Source organism: Lutra lutra, chromosome 8 (genome assembly GCF_902655055.1).
Source record: "Lutra lutra chromosome 8, mLutLut1.2, whole genome shotgun sequence".
In the NCBI taxonomy this organism is placed as follows: domain Eukaryota; kingdom Metazoa; phylum Chordata; class Mammalia; order Carnivora; family Mustelidae; genus Lutra; species Lutra lutra.
In genome coordinates this window covers 132,841,706-132,862,713 of record NC_062285.1, presented here as the reverse complement: position 1 = coordinate 132,862,713, position 21,008 = coordinate 132,841,706, and the positions used below count along the sequence as shown (strand labels likewise).

General features: G+C 46.6%; 1 protein-coding gene across 20 annotated transcripts in view; it reads left to right on the top strand.

Annotated features, from left to right (window-relative positions):
* RBFOX2 (RNA binding fox-1 homolog 2) overlaps positions 1-19,949 on the top strand; it is a 272,690-nt gene extending 252,741 nt beyond the window's left edge. For 10 of the 20 annotated variants that reach the window (XM_047742398.1, XM_047742397.1, XM_047742396.1 and 7 more), the window contains 5 exons: positions 3,604-3,643; positions 12,040-12,258; positions 12,391-12,479; positions 12,834-12,906; positions 14,442-19,949. In XM_047742398.1, the coding sequence (XP_047598354.1) occupies positions 3,604-3,643; positions 12,040-12,258; positions 12,391-12,479; positions 12,834-12,906; positions 14,442-14,486 (466 nt within the window). In that variant the 3' untranslated portion in view covers positions 14,487-19,949. Of the gene's footprint in view, positions 1-139; positions 733-948; positions 3,229-3,603; positions 3,644-6,592; positions 6,636-12,039; positions 12,259-12,390; positions 12,480-12,833; positions 12,907-14,441 lie in introns of those variants that run through there. The other 10 variants (XM_047742408.1, XM_047742407.1, XM_047742404.1 and 7 more) reach the window with 5 other exon arrangements.
* The last annotated feature ends 1,059 nt before the right edge of the window (positions 19,950-21,008 follow it).

Genomic DNA, 21,008 nt, shown 5'->3' with positions numbered 1-21,008 from the left:
ACCGCCTCTGCTGTGCTCACCCCCTTACCACCACCCTGTGTTGGGGCTGAGGCTACCACATCGCCCTCCCTTTTGGTTTCACTGCCTGGGTGGTGAGCAGCAGAGCTAGCTACCCACAATGGATTTGCTTTCTTTGTAGGAAACGGATTAAAAGAGGTTAATTCAAAGATGAACCAAGTCCAATTGAATCCAGGGAGAAAGGGAGAAGTAGGAAGAATTAAACCACAGTTGGCTTCTGAATGATGGTAAAACAACTAATGGAGCTGAGCGTCCTTCACCCTTTGAATTTGGTGTGGAGGCTGTCTCACGCAGTGGACTGATTCCATAGCAACAAATCAATCCTTGGCTGTCGAATGGGGGAGAAGGAGCAAAGATGGCAGGTTTTGTTTTTAGTTGTTTCTCAGTGTCAGCCTAAAATTTCTATTTTTATAAAGAGTGGACTTCAACAAGTTAGTTGTACCAAGGACTTTCCTTTCCTCGAAGAGGTGACATTTGCGTTCTTCATCTTTTCTCTGCCTATGACAGGTTTTTTCCCATATTCTTCCTGAGGAGTAAAAGCAGGGGCGGAGGAGCCTCTTTGTTGCTACTTAGTTAAAACTCAAAGGGGAAGAGCCTCCTTCGTAGGTCCTTTTCTGACAGCAAAATTGGCTTTGAGGTATACTAACGTAGCATTCATTCATAGACCAAATGGACATGCCATTAGGGGTCCTCCGTGGCACAGAATTAGAGCAGGTTTTTTTGTTGGGTTTTTTTTTTTTTTTTTTTTTTAGGTTTTATTTATTTATTTGACAGAGAAAGAGATCATAAGTAGGCAGAGAGTCAGGCAGAGAGTGGGGGGAGAAGCAGGCAGAGAGCCTGATGCGGGACTTGATCCCAGGACCCGGAGATCATGACCTGAGCCGAAGGCAGCGGCTTAATCCACCGAGCCACCCAGGCGCCCCAGAGCAGTTTTATTAGACAAGTACGCACGTTGAAATGGACAGGCTCCAGAAGCTGCTGGAAGGGAACTGCTTTAGAAATAAACTTTTGTTTGCAGTTTATAGATGTTTAATTCCCATGCTTTCCATCATCTCCATCTTCTGCCATGACTTGCTTTTAATTTTATTCTTTCTGCTCTCAACTTGACCTCTGACCTTCAACCTCTGACATCTCTTTAAAGAAGTGAATAAAGATGCAGTATGATTTCATCAAGAAATACTCATAGTAAAATATAAAAACAAACCTTTCGGAAGTTCTGCACACCAGGAAAATTGCTCATGAGGCGCCTTCCATTTCAGTCCAAGACTGTTGACTGTCATGCTTGCAAAGTGATACCTCCCACTCACCAGAAACATGGGACTTCTTTATTTTGTAATCTCCCTCAGTTACTTTATAAAAACGGTTGGATTCGTTCCTATTCGATGTACCTCATTTCAACATATTGGCCAAACTTGAGAACCCATTCTCTGCCAAGTCTGTGTCAGGATTGTGTTTGCTTAAAGATATTTTATCTTTATGTCTAATCATACCAATCTCTGTGCATTACATTGAACACTGATTTCCCATGTTTTCTTTTTTATTAACTAAACCACCGATTTACATGGAAGATGGCAAGGAATAAGTCCAGTATTATATGGGGAATGGCCTAAAATTGCTTTTCAGCTTAGTAAACTAATTTCATCATTAATCATTATGTTCTAGCCTCCTTGTGGCATTTGATACAGGGAATATTAGAATTCTTCTAGAATTTAGGTGAATATTCCCAGTGAGTGATGCAACTTGGGGTAAACTTCATTCATGTTTTTAATGCCACCACTCTTCTTTGTAGAAGAGATGATTGTAATCTTTGCCTGTGTGCCCTACTGAAATAGTCGAAGGTTAATTAATTACCACTTGGCTTCAGTGCTTTCCACTCTGTCAGAACAAGTGTCTTTTTGACTCAAATGTAGTTGAGAGGCAGATCACTTTCTAATATCAGGCTTTAACAGCAATTGGAAACTATGAAAAAGAACAGAACATAGTAGCTAAATGAGCATCACAGACAAGCTCAGTCCGCCTGTTGTGCGATACAAAGGCGTAGTGTATTGGGGCCATCGCAAAGTGTGGCCATACTATCCTGTAAACCCAACAAAATATCATTGTAAATAGAATTCGGAAGCTTTCCAGCTACCTGCAAAAAATAAATTCTCATATTCAAGTTAAAAATATGATTTAAAGACTTCACCGTAGTTTACTTACTACAGCAGAGAAGACAGTGGTGAAAATTATCCAGGTTTCTTAGTTGAATAAACAATAAACAGGTCTTCTCATTTAAAATATCCAAATCTTGATTTAACAAGTGTGAAGAAGAAAGTCTTACCTTTTATCTCTACTGCTGTTCCATGTCTTTTGGTCCCAAAATAATGTTTTGGGGAAAGTCTATATGCAGAAGAATACTTCAAAAGGCTTGAAACCTGTGATTATAATAGTTTAGTGTTGTCCAGGATTTAAAAAATCAAGCAAACAAAAATTCATGTATTTTGTTTGATACAGATTCATTTTTCTAAACAGGCAAATAAACCCTTCTATTCCTAATCAGCTATTTTCTCAGTGTTATCCTTTTAAATAAAACAGGATGATCCTTGGTCACGCCCAGAACCTCAGTTATCAGTTCTATTTTTCAGAGTTCCATGAATATGCTTATGGTCAAAAAAGAACCCTTAAAATCTTCCAGTTCCTCTCCTTCCCGCTCTGGATTATATTGTTACTATCTGGGATCCCCACTGCACCTTTCAATTCTTGGACCTTGGACCAATCACCTTAACCTTTAGCTCATTATCTCTGCTTGTGAAAGCAATGCATTGTGGGTATTTTTGGTTGTGTTTTTTTTTTAATTACATTTCTCTGTTTACTTTGGTCAGAATTGATTGACTTGTTTTTCTGAGGTGTTGCATTGGTTCTTAAAATGCTGAATAATAATACTTTGCATGCTTGTGTGATCAGCCAAATCTTATCGCATGTCTAATGTGCAGGATGGAAAAGCAGGTGATGTATGGATATCAGAAAAAACATGTACATACTTCTAGGAAACTGAGAACAAATTACTAAACATAATTTTGAAACATACTCTGCATACAGATCCTGCCCTGATGGAATTCTTTGGGTTCATTTTTTTCACGTTAGATCCCTCTCTCCGTTCCTCTCCCCACCCCATACACATGCAATCATTTTGAAACTCAGGAAAAATTTCCTCCTAGGGCAAGCTTTTTGGGGGGGAAAAAAAAAAAATGAACAAAACAAAAACTCCGGGTATGAAAACTTGCTGTTTCTCACCCAGCAGATTTCCGATAGTTCTCTTAGGCCCTCTGGGAATGCCTTTTATGGTTGTAATCTTTCTGTGACGATCAGTATCCAGGTGTCCCTTCCAGTTGTGCGCTCCTCCCCCTCCTCGCACGTCCTGGAGCTGTATAACGTGCACCGCACCTGCACGGTCCTCTCACGGATGCGCTGGGCCCCCAGCCCCGGTTCCGTATTCATACATCACCTGCCTGTGTAGAGCGCATGTGCATGCCGCCGTCCTCAATAACCGGAATGTGTTTCTGTTCTTTTGTTTTTTGTTTTTGTTTTTGTGTGGATTTTCTGCAGTGTGGTTTACCAGGACGGATTTTACGGTGCTGACCTCTATGTAAGTACACACACCGGGGCCTTCTCGACCCCATTCCCTGACAAGCCAGCCTTTTTTTTTCTGTTTCTTTGATTTGGTTTGGTTTGGTTTTTTTTGTTTTGTTTTGTTTTTTTTACATATAATTTGTTTAATTTTTATTTTCTTTTTCCTTGTGGATATATATATATATATATTTATATATTTAAGAATGCAAGCATGCTTCTCTGCCACTGCGCTTGCCCCTGGGTGCAAAAACTGAGCCTTTGGGTTTCCTGATCATTGCTAGAGTCAGTCTACTGGACATATTCTTTTCCCTTCCCTATACCCACAGATGTTCTGTGTCTCAGTGATTTATTTGCGAGATGATCAGCAGGTTTAAAGTCTTTTATTACTGTCGTGTCATGTGCATACATAAATAACAGGATAGTTATATTAGTTTAAACCAACTCTCTCTCTTTTCTGCTTTTCTTCTCATTCCATAACCCTCTTTAGATCATTGGAACTTTGATTTACATAGATGGTAGTAAGGTTTCTGAACTACGTGTTTTCCTGTTTTATATACTTAGAGAGAGCGTTACCTTGTGAAAGGGGTGGAAGGAGCTAATACCAGTGAAGAATGGGGATGAAGACAGGAAACCAGACACTCAGTGCTTCCAGCCTTGTTTTATGAAAGAGGTCCACAACTGGCGGGTCTGTTTTCTTAAGAGCCATTTAGAGGGAAACGAGTGGCGTAATTAGCAACCTAGACTCTTCTTACGAACATTTGACTATCACATAGGATCCGTTGTTTCTACCAGCCATGTTAACACCATTATTACCCATTCCTGAAACTGTCTTGTTATATCACGATTGGTTTGTCACAAATTATTTCAAATGTGGACAAAGTAATCTGACTGACAAAGAATCCAAAAGTTTGCGAGCTTTGAAATCTTTCATTAAGACCTCTCCAGATGATCTGTTTCTGAATGCAAGCTTAGTCTAACCACCCAAGTCATGAACACTTTCTTAAGAAAAACTTGTCAGCGTGAAATTATTCCTTGGGCGTGGGTTAGAATTGTCCAGAAATGCTTTCTCTGCCTTCAGCTCCCCAAATCAGTAAGGGCATGCATATACCTCCGCAGTGAGCTGTTCCCACAGATTTCTGCCAGAGATTCTATGTAATCAGAAAACTTTAATGCACTTTCAGAATATACTTAGAGGTTCTTTGTGTTGCAGGAAGTACAGATAGGATTAAGCAGCCCTCTGGGTCACTGTAGGTGACTGGACACACGTGTCCTCTTTGGAGCAGACCTTCAAAGTTTGCCTTAGTTTAACAAATGCTTGAAGGAGTCTTAGCCGTGAATTGGTCCAACCCTCTCTCTTCGTTATACACATTTCTTAGAGATTATGACTTTCCCAGATTACATCAATTATTTTATAGCCAAGCACAAAACTCAATCCATATTTTATTACTTCTCTCAGTGCTTTAATTAAAATCCACATCTTTCCTCAGATGGTTTTCAAGAAGTAATGAAAGATACCTTTTTTTTTTCCCCCCCCTGGGCTCACAGTAAAACTTGAGGGTTGGGGAAGTACTCCTCCTTTTATACCAAATGACACTTCTAGATCTATGTATTTGCATATGATCTTAGCATGTACATTCTCCCATATACATTAGTACCCATATTCTCATGAAACTCGTCTTTATGTTATTTAAATTGTTTTCCTGAAATCTGATCTATTAGAGCATGCTTTTCCACTGGAATTATTTCTTAAGTCAAAGGCGTTTTGTTGTTTTTTTTTTCTCTCTCTCTCTCTAATGTTTTTTTTTGTTTGGGGATTTTTTTTAAAAGTATGGCTTACTGCTACCTTATTTAGATTTGCCTACTTCCACCTTAAGTGAACCAACCAAATATTTGCTTATAGTTCTCTCATTTCCTTAGTTCACAATATATGATTTTATTAAGAGAGAGATGATTTTTCTGTGCTTACTGAGAAAATACTCTTGAAAAAAAAAATTTTTTTAAATCTGACCAGATCACCTTATGAAGCTAAACAGAGATAATTTAGTGACCTTGCTGAAATACTAGTTTGACCAGTGGTGCTTTCTTAACAAAAAGAATCATAATGTTGTCGTTTCTTAGTTCCTATCTTAACGCAGTCACTTGGAGGGAAAAGTTGGTCCCCAGTGTCACAGTCAGATCTGACCCCACGCAGGGAAGACGAGACTGCGGCTCTGGGAACTTGGTATTCCCACTTCCAGCTGTGAGGGAGTGAGGGATGCTTCTTTTACACACACACACACACACACACACACACACCCCATACTGTGTTTCCTTGAGTCTGTTCTGCTTCTCATTTTCCCACCTGTGGAGATCTGTCCATATACACGGAGTCCTTGTTTCCTCAGAAATAACAGATGAGCGATAGGACGAGTGAAGGGTTTTTCCTCTCCCCGGAGTGCACCGACCCAGAGCTTGAAGGATCATCATGGGGGAAAAGAGTTGAAGCTGCCCGTTTTGTCTTAACATTATACTAATTTAGGCTGTTAATTGTGGAGTTGTTGGTTTTTGGTTTTTTTGGTTTTTAATTTTTTTTTAACTCTCTTTCCCTGTTCTGTTGTTAGTCCGTAACCCCTGCTGGCCATTTGCTTCCTTCCTGTTTCTCCCGTGGCACTTTCCTCTCCGGAGGACTGATCTGGCAGTTGTGCCCACAGTTTGTAAAGAGACCCCAGGGAGAAGGCTTGACTGTAGCAGAGAGATCGTGAGTCCTCCCCGCCCCTCTTTTTTTCTTGACCAGTCGAAAGGGCAGGGTCCACCCTAATTCACTTTTTAGAGGGATAACAACCTGCTCCTAATTCTTACCCTGTGAAAAGCATGCTTGCATCCAAAGGAAAGAAAAGGCTGGTGGGCCCCTTAGCGGGCTTTTTGTATGATTGTTTTCCTTCCACAGCTGTGTTTTTTGAACTGCTCTTCCTGTGTTCTGTTATAGAATAGTCTTACAGGAACCAATCATTAGCGCTAAAATACCTCAGGTAGGAGCGCCAGTGTGACCTGCCGATCAATCAGATTGTGGATTGCAGTGAACAGATTGAACTATACTAACCATTCCAGCTCCACGTTAGAGATGGGAACAGAGGCTTTTTTGGACAACCGAGACTTGTGAGCGTGTGATCTAGGCCCTGCCACCCCAGCCGCGCACAGTCAAGACCCGTGCGCGACGGCGCCTCCCCTGAAATTAAGTGCTGCTGTCCCATTGCCGCCGCCCGCACCAGGCGGGTGCCGTGCACTGTCCCATCACTGCCGCCTCTTTCAGTTTGTCAATCGCATTTATCCACGGTGTTCAAACTGAGCTTTTCTACTTGCAGATCTTAGCAGGTGGGGGCGTCTTCCCCGCCACCGTGAAAGAAATGAGGAAAGGGAGGAAGTCGAGTCTATGCAGGGCAGGAGTCCTGAATCCCCCAGTTGGGCCCCACACTGAGACCACAGTAGTGATTGGACCGTGCTGTTCCCTAAGTTTGAAGTTGCCTAAAAATCTAGACCCACTGGGACTGTAAAACTTGAAACTTGTATTCCCCTTGCCCTCCTTGCCTTTCTCCTTAGAACAAGGTCAGTGGGTTCATTTGGATAATAGTGCACCGTTAGGTTTGCCGACAGCTAGATGGCTAGGGAAGGAGAGCCACAGACAGCCTGTCCCAGTTTGTCCAGTTCCTTTTTGTGCCTACCCAGCAAGATTTGGGAGATGAACTAATTTGGGGAGATGTGAGATACTAGGGTTTTTGAGAGGTTTGATTCATGAAAGATCATCTCTCATCTACCATGGAAGTCTTAAGTGGAAGATAAGAAGTTGATCATGACCATTTCTTCCCTTCACCCCAATTTTAAATAATAATAAAATAAAATTTCAATACTTTAAGACCTTCTCATATCTACTTTTCAAAGTAGATAGGTCACTGTCAAAAACAGTAACAATATTCTCATTATTACAGGTGTTGGTATTCACGTCTGTGTTAACTCACATTTAATCTGGGTGCCATATTGCCACAGAAGAACAGTGTCCTAAGAGCCCCTTCTGCAGGGTCCGTCTACAGCAGTGGCCCTCAGCTGGAGTAGGGAGGAGGCGAGAGAAGGAAGGGATCAGCATCAGGCAGGGACAGATAAAGTGATGCCCAGAGACCCAACTCGACCCAAGCTCCTTGGGCTAGATCTCTGCTCCCCGTAGTGACTCTAAGCACCACACCTGCCTTTCTCTGCACCCACCCACCCCCACGCCCCTCATTCTATAAATCTGTACACCACATGCAGAGAACAAGCTTTCGTGTTGTCTGCTGGTCTTGAAATACTCTTCTCCTCAGTGTTACATAATGTCACTGTCTTCCAGGTAGAAAGAAGGTGTCTTGACATCACATGCTCACCAAAGTCCTGTTTTAATGTAAATATGAAACAAAAATATAATAAAATTAATGGCTAGGTTGAACTCAAGACAAGGGGAATGTCTACCCGTGTGAGATCACACTAATGGACAGATGAAGGTCAGGTATGGGAGAGGTAGATAGGTAGAGCCCTTCCGTTTTCTTCTGGTTAGAACAGAACTGTTTTAGAAAAGTCCTGTGGTCAGTGTGGCAACACTATGAAGTTAATTAAATGATAAAACCAGTTCAGAGTAGAGGAGAGAATCCCTAGCAGGTGTTGATGGATCCTGGAGAGCTGATACTTGAACAACATAAGGATCTTAAAGGTAACCACGCTTTCCCCAGAAAGAGCTGGAAGCGGAAGTTAGGGATGTGTCACGGATATGTGGAAAGACAGACTGCTTAAGCCCAGGAACTATGTCGGAAGAACCCTGGGTCAGAATGGATGGCTGGTGCCCGAGGGCCGGCACCCAAGCTCACGGGGTCAGGAAGGGTGCGTAGGGGAGTGATGGAGTATCTGGCTGCCCCTTTTGGGAACACTCCAGAGGCATTCACAAAAGGAATAAGAAAGCAATCCTGTAAAGGGGCACATGTGTGTTTGGACCAGGCTCAGCCATGCTAAGTGGATCCAGCCCTCAGGGTTCCAAAAAGCGGTCCGTGTGTGCCCTCCTACATTAGGGTGTGCCGTGGCCATGCTAATCCCCATTTTTTGTTTTATTTCAAATCACACACAGATAGAGTCTGCAAACTGCTTCAGATCCAACAGGTCTGATTGTGTGTAAATACATATGTCCTTTTTAATTTTTATTCTTAATGGTTGCTTCAGTTTTGCATCAGTGCATGGTTAAAAGCAATACACATCAGCTATTTCATGACTTCATATCTCCAAATGAATTATTTCTCCTCTTTTTTTTTTTTGTTTGTTTGTTTGTGCAGTCAGCTGAAGACATGTTAACATCTCACTCTAAATCTCTCAGTGGAGTCTCTGTTCCCTTCTCTGATATAACAGATGGGTTACTGCTTGTTATAATTATTAACATTGTGGTGTGGGCCAGGGCGAGGGCGGGCGACCTTGACTATTTCTTTGGGCTGGGGAGGGCCAGTCGTTAGGGTCTGGAATGTTAACTCAAGTGGTGACTGACTGTTTCCGTAATGGCAGGTGGTTGTGGCTGCACGCTCTAGTAATTGAGGCTGTGTACTTCACCGAGCTTGTGGTAGAACCTAGGGCAAACCGCTGTCCCAAGAGAATGCTGGGATAGATAGAGTTAGCCGATACGAGTCTGAACGTGGTGATTTTGCTGGTTGTTTTAGCTCCAGATGTTGGCATGCTTAGTTTTTAATGTGATTAATAAATGTGGCGCCATACCCCCCCCCACGCCTGAACCCTGTCTCCCCTACTCCCTTCCCCTCCCTTGTTCTTTTGGAAAAACTTAAGAAACAGTAATGAAAACCTTGGTGTTTCAAACTGCACTTTGTTCTCATGTTCTGTAAAAGATTTCAGACTTGCTAGCGGAGGTAAAATTTGGGGGGAAAAAAAAAAACATTTCTCGGCCTGGGAATCGAAATACATACATCTGAATTTTCTTTGTCTCACCGTTTTTGGTATCTTTTGTTTAAAGCAGCAGCAGAGATGCTCTGGTGAGACTGTATCTGAGAGAAATAAATCCATGTTATACAGTTTAACTTTTCTAATTTGGGGACAGTCACCGATGAATGACCAAATTAGTGTATTAGACTATTATCTGCCCCTCTCCTTTAAAGGGCCTCCTTGTAGCACCATTGTAAAGTAATTAGGAAAGTAGTCATTGAAATACCAGCTTTAAAAAGAAAAATTAGTGTAGTTTTTCTTAATGCTGATATGCTTCTCAGGCCTTTTGTTGGCAATAAGATTATTTGTATCCCTGTTCCATTTTCCTGAATTTAAATAGCAAAGAACCTCATCACATTCAAACTCCAAAGTCTGAGTTCATTTATAGCAGAAGGAGACTGTGGCAGATAGACGCTCCCCATCTCCTCCTGGTGTGGAAGAAGCCTCTTTCCCATGGTCTGATCCATTTTGAATTGTTTTGGTTAACAATAACATTACCCCCAAACCATTGCAGTTCCGATGGCTTCTTACAGGCCAAGGAAGGAGAGGGGAAGTGGTTCTCTCAGTCACCTCATTCAGAACCTCTTTTTCCAGAATTAGTGCTCTACCGCTCAGAGCTATGGTTAGATAGACTCGCCAGTATCTCCGACTTTACTGAGACTTTCTGAGAGGTCAGTACTTTTGAACCTCAGAATCCCTTAATGAGAATGTAGACTCTGCCCTATGGCATAGAACTTCAGTTTTTAAAAATGTTTTGCTCAGGTAAACATAAATTGGGCTTTAACTGCTTTTATTACCTTGCCTTTTTAAATTTTTAAAGATCATTTTGGTGCTTGGAGGAACGCTAAGGAGACAAACCACATACTGCTCACTCGCCACATTACCCTTGTTTACAGGCAATTTTATGAAAATCAGCCCAGCTGTAAACTTCACACCAGCAGACTTCAGTCCTAAACTTAAAGGAATCATCTGTAGTTATAATGAAGAATTGAGCCTTTAAAGGTTCATTTAAAGCTCAAAATTTCAACTATAAAGATTAGCCTATTGCTTTAACAGATGTTTTTCTGCTTTATGTCCTCTTTAGAAGTTTAAACAAGGAATAAGCTAGAGACCCTTTAGTTCACGTACACCGTGTATATGTGTAGGTCGATCTACTTACAGACACGGATACAGCAGGGGATATGACACAGCCTGGGGTGTGTAGCTTTGCCCAAACTAGCCTGGCCTGCCCGTTCCCGTACACCTGGCTGGATGTCAAAGCGAACGTGTTGACCACACAGCCCCGAGGGTGCTTCCTGCCATGGTAGAAGGCTACCGTTTCATTGTCTGTGTTCAGTTATATTAATTAGAATCTTCTGATTTATTATATGGGTACCTGTGGACGAATATGTAATTGAGAAAGAAACGTTTACTTTTCTGAGTGATTCACTTGGAGAAGAAAGAGGAGTCGTGCATGACTCCTGATGTTCAGTGAGGGCCACTCAGTGCACATCTGCCTCTCCGTGGGCTGGCGTCACGCGGCGTCCGTCTAGAGAGCGGGAGGCCCTGTTCCCCCGTGAGGCGGTGCGTCCACTTGAGAGAGCGTGAGTGAAAGGCTGTAGTCTGAGTGCACCAGCTGAACACTGTTACATCTGATAGCGAGAAGAGAGTAATAAAAATTCACCCCTGAATTGGGTTTAGGTGAAATAGATAAATTCTAGAAGGGCAAAGAAGAGGAAACCATAGGGCTTGCCAAAATAGCCTGTCTCGTGTGGCACTTACTGTTGTGATTATCTTCGAAATACTGAATGGGAGGACACCTTTGGGGTGTTTGGTTCCCCTAAACTGAGGGGAAGAAACAGGACGTGGGATCTGAAAGTCTTCAGGACTGAGAGGAGATTGGGCCCGTTGGCAGAACAGCTCCAGAGCCCGCTATGAGACAGGAGCATCAGAGTCTCCGAATCTTTTGGGAGAGGAGAATAAATGCAGTTAAATGCCCAGGGCATGGAAGGAGGGCTTCCTCCCCTAGGAGAGTCCCACTGTAGGGTCCTCGGCCGTTTGTAATGTCATTGTCTGAGTCTGAAGTGTAGATCGGAGCTGGCAGGCTTTGTCTCTGAAGGGCCAAGTGGTGAATATTTTCAGCTTTGGAGCCCGAACGGTCTCTTCACACGTGCGTCCAGAAGCAGGTGGCAAGCTGCGTCGGCCCCCAGATCGAAGTTTGCCCGCCCCGAACTACACTGGGTTTGCCTTCTCCGTGTTACCTGGTTATCTTAGCCTCTCGGCAAACGTGCGAGGCCTGAGGAGCCCAGCCCTGTAGAGGACCTTTCCACGACCGACCGTGATCTCCGTAGTCTGGGCAGTAAAGCCGCGGGAGAGCCTCAAGTTAACACATGCAGATTTAGTGTGTCCTAGTTCTGTAATTTACATTCCCCGTCCGGTAGAGTCCCCAGCTCCCTGCAGATATTTGCCCTGTTGAAAGCCCCAGCCAAGACTGTGAAGAAAGATGGATCTGGAATCCTGCCTTCATTTCTTAAATCTGAGACCGGGTCCTACGGGGAGAGTTTACTTCTGCTACTGTCCCGGACCGGAAAGCGCATCCCTGCGCCGGGCGGAGCTCCGTTCTGTGCCAGAGGAACGATGACATGCAGACCGAGGCAGTTTGAAACATTCTCCTCCCACGTGTGTGTCGGTGTTCGTGTCTGTCCCCGTGTCACTGTGCGCGTATGTCTGCGTGTGGGCGGGTGTGTGTTCGTCTGGCCCCGGGGTGGGGGGGAGAGGTATCTGTAAAGTCAGTTCTCTTCTCTCCTGTAGGGCGGATACGCAGCCTACAGATACGCCCAGCCCGCCACTGCGACCGCGGCCACAGCTGCCGCCGCCGCTGCCGCCGCCTACAGCGATGGGTACGTGCCGCCCGCGCCCTCCTGTCCCCACTGCCCGCATGGCTGCCCGCATGGGCCCCCCACACGGGGTTTCCGTGGGCCAGAGGCCACTCCAGTGCTCCTGCGTATTCTCCTTGTCCCTTTTCTGGCCGTGACCCCGCCCCCCTCTTCCTCACCCCCAATCCCTTCCTTTCCCGGGTTTATAGAGGTCCTTGAGAATTCTTCCCAGTTAGCGCATTTGGGAGGAGAAGGAGAAAGTTCCCCAGTAACATTCCAGGCCCCGAGTTCCCCACGAGTGTCTAGCACGGTAAACCCTCTCATGCTTGCGGAGCGCCGCCGGGGCTCGGTCTCTCTGATTGCGTTTCTTCTTTCCAGTTACGGCAGGGTGTATACGGCCGACCCCTACCATGCCCTGGCCCCTGCCGCTAGCTATGGAGTTGGCGCTGTGGTGAGTATCACGCGTGCCCTTTGTTTCTTAACCGTTTGACTCCTTTTAACTTGTACCTGCAGATTCCAAAAGATCGAAAGTGGTGATAAATTCAGCCCTTCTTCTGTTGCCAAAGTCCTGAAGCCACAGAGGACTGTCTGGAAGGTTCACATCGCCTTCTTTCTCTGTGTGTTGTAGTGTGAGCCGCTTGGCCTGGTTAAGGGCAGAGAGGAAGGAGTGGTGACAGTCTTCCCTGAGTCCCCGCATCATTTGGGAGAGAAAGAAAGGAGCAGGTTGACGTTTTCTACTGGCTCTGCTGTCAGGTGCATGCCTGTGGCTATTTCATTGATAGGTATTAGGGAAGATGTAGGGGTACGAGACTTTCCGGCTTTCACACTAAGCTTTTCCAAACACGGACATTAGTTGCTGATGCTGATACCAGAGGCTGTCCCTGCCATTCCTGAGCCTTCTGGCAGCTGGTGCTAGAAATCACCCAGTGAATGCTTTACATTTTTTTATCAGTAACATTTGTGGCAAAATAGGATCTTTTCCTGGAAGGGTAGGAAAGGTCCATAGAGCTCATCTAGAATAACTCCCCACTGCCACCCCCAGTCCCCTCCAGTCGAACTGGAATCCTCACGGCCGTATTTCTGGAGACCTCCAGGCTGCATCCTGCGCAGTCTGTGGTTCCACAGCAGCACCCCTAATGTTCTCGGCCGGGCAGCAGCCTGGGAACACAGACGGAGGTGTGTGACGGGGAGGCAGAGTGAGAAGTGAAATTTAAGACTTGGAGGAATATGAGAGAACCCGTCATTTCTCACACTCAGTTTCTCCTGATAGGAAGATTTGTAGGAGGAAGTAACAGGGCCCTAAGGGAATGGAGGTGTGGAATTGAGGTAGAGATGGACAGAATAAAGCTGGTGATGGAAGTTCCTGAGATTTTATGTGCTAAAAGATAACAAGTCCAATCCTGATAAAGGAACAAAGCCCAGTTAAAGCTCCAGAGAGACAGATAGAAATAAATTCAGGTATGTCCACGGGCAGCCTAGTTGGCATATATTCTGGATTACAGAGGAGCTAGAATGAGTCGGAAGGTTGACTCCGGTTTAAATCCAGCCCCGTCTCAGATATGGGACGTGACCACTGGTGGTCAGAGGAGCCTCTTCTCCACGGACAGGTGACATGGACGAAGGTGAAATCAGCTAGCTGCTTCAGGTCACGATCGTGATGTGATCGAGGTAAACAAACACTCTCGTGCTTTTAAGCATCACATTATTTACAGAGCTGGTTTTAAACTATATTGAGTTTCCCTTCTGTGCCGATGGCTGTAAATAATGGAACAAAGCATTGCCGTACTCTCTTGAGACTGTCAGGTCCTCGGTAAGCGTTCTGGGCTCCGGCTTGAGCATCTTAGAGGCAGAAGTCGGTTTCCTGACTCCGCTGCCCTAGGTAGCATCTTACCAGTTGCTTCCAATTCCCTTTAAAGGACATTTTCCTTCATTTTCCGTGCTTCTCTCATCAACCTTTAATTATTTTTATGTCTTTAATCACTGCAGGCGAGTTTATACCGAGGTGGCTACAGCCGATTTGCCCCCTACTGAAGTGACGTGAGACCCTGCAAATGGGACAGCCCCCCAGTTCATGAGGCCTGGCTATTGCAATATTTACTAGTAGAGGAACTCTATAGCAAGATGAAGAGGAAAACAAACAAACAAAAAAACACAAAAAAAGAGAGAATACTTTTTTATACCTCACTATGTTCTTTGAATATGTATTTTTCCTTTACATTTCTGCCTTTAATTCTTTTGTTCCAAAGATTGTGCATTTTTTTTCTTTTTATTTTCTTTTTTTTTTTAACTGTGGTAAAAAAAAAAAAAAAATAATGCATTTCCATGTCTGTATGTCCGTGCTTAGCTTATTCTGTCAATCACGGAAGAGGCAGTTAATGAGGAAGGGGAGACCCTAGGAGCTGATGCACGCATGTGATCAGAAATCAGCAGACAGAGCTACCAAAGTGTATGCGGTGCCGAGTGGCTGGGGGGCGAGCACACGTGGAGGAGATCTTTCCGCAACAGGATGTTCTTCTAGTCTTCTGAGTTTCTGGTCTTCGGCAGGCGGTTCTGATGGGCTGTGGCTGGAATCCACATGCTGATAGACGACAGGAATTTGTGCTTGCAAAGCAAGAGGATTAAAAAGACACTTTCCTCTCCTCTTCCCCCCTGTCTTCTCCATCCTTTTTACAATCATCTTACCTGCGCAGCCTGAGACGGTTGGCATCGTCTTTGGAATTATAGTATTAATATTTCCAAACATGCTCTCAGACTGTGGCTAATAAACACCTCATTAGGAAACTGATCTCAGAATGAACTCTGGAGTGTGAAAAAGACGATTCTCTTTTTTCCTGAGATCCTAGCACTCCTGCTGGGTTTCTTCCCCTTTCTCTGAACCACAGCTTAGCTCATCTGTCCTTCTATGAACTCCCTGCTCCCGAGTCCTCAAGAGTCAGGAATTTAGGACCGAGGGACAGGAGAATAAATAGCGACCACATTTCTCGGCTGGAGGGTTAGAAGTACAAAGTGTCGGGAGCCAGTAAAGAGGGTAAGGAAGAGAAAAGGGATCTCCGATGATGTCTGGCAGGGCTCTGATATTCCTGTGCTTTCTGGCCTCAGGAGGTCAGTACAAGGTATGAAGCATACGAAGTGTTGGCAAAAGATGAAGCACCGAGTCCTGGGGCGGCTGTCCCTGGAAGTTTGTGGTGATCAGGGCATGTAAGGGCAGGCAAAGGTACTTTGTACTAACTAGCTCCAAAGCCATAGGAATTTCCATCTTCCAGAGCATTCTGTGAGCCACTTCTGTGTCCATGGTCTTGAGCTCCCATGGCCTCTCCGCCTGGCTCCTCATTATCCTCCAAAGACACCCAACCGAGCACTTGACCCCTTGGCATACATGGACACTACAGGACACAAAATCCAGAGCCCCCGGGGTTCCTCCCCTCCCCTAGTGGAAGGAGGGTGTGACCTGGCAAAGATCTCATGTTGCCAGAAAGAGTCGTGTGGTGGCCACTGCGGTGAGTCACTCCTGTGGCCCCCCCGGCTTTGACTTCATGCATATAGACAAAGTAGGGGAGAAGGCGTTTCTCTTCTAGCTACTAGCTGTCAGCGATAAAGGCAAGGGTCCTGCAGCATTTCCAAAACGAAGGCATTAGAAAACAGAAAAGCACGGTCTGTTTGGCTCCCTGGTCTATTCACATTGGTACTAGGGTGACCTCTCACCCAAGGGACAGCTGCTAAAGGGAGTAATTCAGAGACATGGAGCTTCCGGTTTGTTATGGGTTTGTTTTCCATTTGTTTTGTTGTTTTGTTTTGTTTTGTTTTGTTTTTTTACTCCTGCCTCCACACATGTTCTTGACTGATAACTGATTCATGTCCCTGAATTAAAATGACTGACCTATGACAGCATCAAGCATTCTTTGTAAGCAGAGTGATCTATCCGGGAGGGACTGGCCTGTTGTGTAAAGTACATGCCTTCTCCCCCTGTGGAGCCCTCTCTCTGCCGATGAGTGGGGGAGAGGCTTTCCCTGAAATGAGGGAGACATCAAGGAAGCTAGAGGCCTCGATGCAATCTTACTGATGCTGGGGAGGAAAGCACGGACTAGGGGACATCAAACTGCCCCGGGCCATTGGCCATTTTTATGGGTTCCCCTCCCCAAGCCAAAGTTTGGTTCGTTGCTGTTAAGACAATTTTTGTTGTATGTATATAAATATTTTAGTTAGAGGAAGGGATATGGGATGTGGGGCTTTCGCTGTTCTAGGGAATGGGGGCAGGGAAGATTTTTTTGTCTTTTCTTTTGCTTTTGTTTTGAGGGAGAGCTTTTACTCACTAAAGAAGGAGAAATTTCATGTCATGTTCAAATAGGGGCCATTCGCAGAAATGGTAAGCCACCGCGCAGTGGAGACAAGGCCAAAATTTAAATGGTTGTGTCTGTAGCAGGGGAGGAGAATAGGGGAATGAGTTTAGTGATTTTCTCTTCTTTTTTCCAAGAAAGAGACAAGGATGGCGGGCAAGGTAGAGAGGGCAGCTCCCACTTTTAAAAGAGGCAGAAGCTCGAGCGTGGGCTGCCTTCACTGCATTTCAGTTCAGCTGGTTCTGGCTGAGGACTCGGCAGGCAAGCTCTGTGCGTTCTGCTGCATTTCCAGGGATGGTTGTAACACGGCTTCCTCCAGCTCCTTTTTCTAAGGGAGGCAAAGCAGACTTGCGCTTTCGCTCAAGGGCCTCTGCTCTTCAGCGTCAGCACCGAGAGTAGGAGCTCTTGTGAGCGCCCAGATGAGAGCACAGCGGCCTCCCCGTCTCCCTTTGAGCTCTGAGACTCCGCACGGCCAGCTTCACCGGAGGCAGGTTCCTCGAAGCACCAGTGCTTGTCCGCTCCCGGCTCTGGCTCCCGTTGGACTAGGAAACAGAGGCGGAAGAGAGTTTGGCATCTGTGGGTCATTAGAGGATGCTGGTTGATGATTCCAAAAAACACTGATGCTGAGTCACAGCACGTGAATGATTTCCACAGCTTTACTATAGCTCACGGCGTGGACTTCCGTACTTAGCATCTCACTCCTAGAAGCCGGCCTCCTGTAAGGAGACCGCTAGTGAAAACCTTTATCTCCTGACCCTCTTTCGGCCCAGAGAGCTAACCTTTGGTCCTTTCCGGCCACGAATCCGTGTTCGTGGCTCAGCTCCCTCGAACCCGGCTCAGCCACTGCAACTCACCATTTTTAAGGCTCTCAGGTTTTCCCAGACTTCCCATCACCACCATCCTCCGACAGCCATGGGTGGGATTGAGCCAATGTTATTTTTCCTTGAAAAAGAAGGGGTCTGGGGCCCCCCTCTTAGTTCAAGGGGATCTAGTGGAGATTATTCAGTAGAAACCAGTGGTAGCCGCTTTTCCTCAAAAGTCTAACTCCTCAGGGGCTGAACCGCTCTTACTTTAGGTTCCCGTTCCTATTCCTAGCGATGTCGCAGACACGTATGAGCACTACCCCCATCACCAGTCACTTAGCTTCCAGGTGGGAGGGATGTCCCAAACTCGGGATTGAAGCCGCCCCGAGGGTCTGCCAGAAGGGCTCCATAACGCCCCTTCCCTGGAGGCGCCCTGGCCAGGAGCGGGGAGGGAAGTGGCTCGCGCCCTCCCGTCTCACCCAGTCTGGCCTCCTCTGCTGCTTGCAACTAGCCCAGTAACATTTGCAGAACTGCAGATCCCCACCCCCACCGCAAAGATAGGAAGAAAGGGACTTCGGGGGTGGGGAAGGGACAGTGGTGTTTTAAAAAGCATACGTTACCTGTTTGCACTGTTTTAAGGTAGGAAGAAAGAATAGTGGGCGAGGTGAACATCAGACGTAAACCTGTGTGTTTGTTTTGTCGCGCTCCTGACAGTGTCCGGCCGTCTGTAGTACACACCAGTGAGACTTGGTTCTGTGACGTAAAATACTATTTTTTTTCTTTTCTTTTTTTTTCTTCTTTTTTTTTTTTGGTAATGTTACTGTCCAGAAGCCTCTTCCCTCCCCTTCCCTTTTCCTATGTACTTCCTCCATACTTGCTTTACTGATCACCCAGGCAATAGCCATCCAGGAGCTAGAGCGTGGGGCAGGGCCCGCTCCGGGTGGGCGCCCCCCGGTGTAGTGAGCGCGGTCGAGCCCGGGCACCTGCCTTTCAGATGAGGCTTTCGGCCCAGGCTGCGGCCTGGTCTCCAGTTGCTGAATCAGATGCTCTAGGAGTGAGGAACCGAGGGCGCGGGGGAGTCTCTCGAGTTACCCAAGTTGGCTGTAGGAGCTGTTCTCCTCCCTGTTACCCGGACTGTAGCCAGTGAGCAGTTTACTCAGGAAAACGGTAGATCAACTCAGCCATGGTAGTGCTGGTCGGCAGGGACTGGGGACCGAGAGGGCCGCTCGCCAGCCAAAACGCGAGCCTTGCCTTTAAGGAGACTGCCCTCGGGGGGCCCGGTCCGCTCGGGCTCGCGGTCACACGCGGGGCGAAGAGGGACCGTCCGTCCTCTTTCCTCCCCCCACCCCCTGGCCCCGGTTACCGACGCCAGGTCCCCAGGGGGTACATGTGTTTTTGAATTTTTTTAAAAAGTGACTTTTGGTTTAGTTTTTCTGGGGACTGATAAGTGCTTTAAGCAACGTCTATACCCCGTCCAGACTCCCAGCTTAGCCATTTTCTCGTGTTTTTCTGTTCACAGTATTTTCGTGTGTGTGTGCTTGTTTGAGCAGCTCATTTCGGCTGTATTATATATCGAGTGATGAATTGATCCTCTTTTTTACCCTAAGGGATATGAATTGTTTTTTTATCTTGTGTTATAATTCTGCTTTGTGAATGGCTGGAGCAAACCTGGGGCTTGACAACACGTCAGCCGGGGCTGCGAAGTGCGGACGGGGCTGGTGGGGTTGCCTTGTCCCTGACAGGCTGGCCTCCCTGCGTCTCTGAGCTTTTCAGTCCGAATCTCTGCAAGGCTAAAAACGCCACAGAACCTCTCCTCTTCTCCCCACTCCCCATGGCAGGGACTGGACCATCCCGACATGCGACATGCAGCTTCCCCGGCCCCCTCCCACTGCCATGGCGAAACAGGTACCTTTGGGGCGTGGGGGCATCACGTGGGATGCTTGTGTAACCACCTCGCCTTCTCTCCCCACCCCCCACCCCCAGAGTCACTTCCTAGGACACCCGAGCTGTTTGCCCAGGGTCCTATTTCCCTGCAAACCCCAGAGAAGCACCCCGGGGCTTTGTGACAGTCTCTAACTCCCTCCCCTTCCCGTTAAGAATCATATTGTATAGTAGCTTTCGGACCATACAGTATTCATTGGGTTACTCCTATTATTATCAAGTAGCTGGAATTGTGAAGGTCGGAGTAGTTAGATCTTTAGCTTTTATTCCTTATTTTTTTGTATTACTATCCATGTGTATAAATTATTGATCATGTTGCTGGCTTTTATAAACTCTAAGCGAAGGAGGAGGAGCGCCGCCTCTGCCTTTGCAAACGGTAATGAAGCACTGTTTTTAAATAAAAGAGAGAAACACCATTCTTTGGCCTCTGTGTGTTGATTTGGGGGGGATCCCCGGGTCCCTCTTCCTGAGGCTCAGAACCTCCACCTGGGATTTGACTTTCAAAGTTGGTGGGAAGAGGAGGCAAAGCGCAGCGCACCGTGGACGGACAGCCCTCAGGGTCGCGCAGAGCCGTGGGGGACATGAGGCCCAAGGCGGGCGCAGCCCGAGAGCCTCTCTGTGGATTCCTCCAGGCTTGGCAGGAGCTGGTGATGGTGCTCCCGCTGCTGCCCCCCTCTCAGCCTTCGTGCTCTCCTGGACTCCGGGCCACCTCCCTCCCCGTCCGGCCACTTGACTTTCCTGCCTCACTGCCCCTGTCACTGTGTCTTTCTGGCTCCTGGCCGCCCAGGTTCAGTGCTCCTAACTGTGGGGTCCTCCTGGCCCTTCTACCCAGGCCTTATCACCTGCCCCCCAGTGACCGCCCTCCCCACCGAAGCTCCAGAAGTCTCCAGTGCCCTTTGCTTGGCCCTCGGGTCACCCGGCTTTCCATGTCCTGGAGAAGCTGGAAGCCATCGCTGCACAGGGGCCCCTGGAAGCACGTTTGCTTCTAATTCCAGACTCCACCTGAGTCCACGCCCCTTCGTTCCCCCTGTCTCCTGTTTGACGCAAGAGAACGTCCTCACCTCCTGAGCCGACCCCACCTTGCGCTTGCACCACGTCCTTCTGGGGACCTTGCTTTGTCGTGCCCTCCCGCAAGGTCCACCTTCTACTGCCTACGAGTTAGTAGGAAAGATATTAGCATTTAAACGTGCTTATACCTTGAACACGTTTTAAAAATAATAACACAAGATCCCAGGCCCTCTCCTACACGACAAACTTCTGGAATAAGTTTCTGCCCGCTGACTCCAATGACTTGCTCTGGCTTCTCCCCCTAGAAGCCTGAAGCAGCCCCTTCCGGTGACAGCAGGTGGATGGTTGCCCCTGCCGGGCTCTTACCTGACTGGGTCGCATTCAGCACTGCCAGGTGTTCTCGACCCTTCCATTTGCACGGCCAAGGGTCCCCTCCGCTCCTTCAATCTCCCTGGTTCCATCCTCCA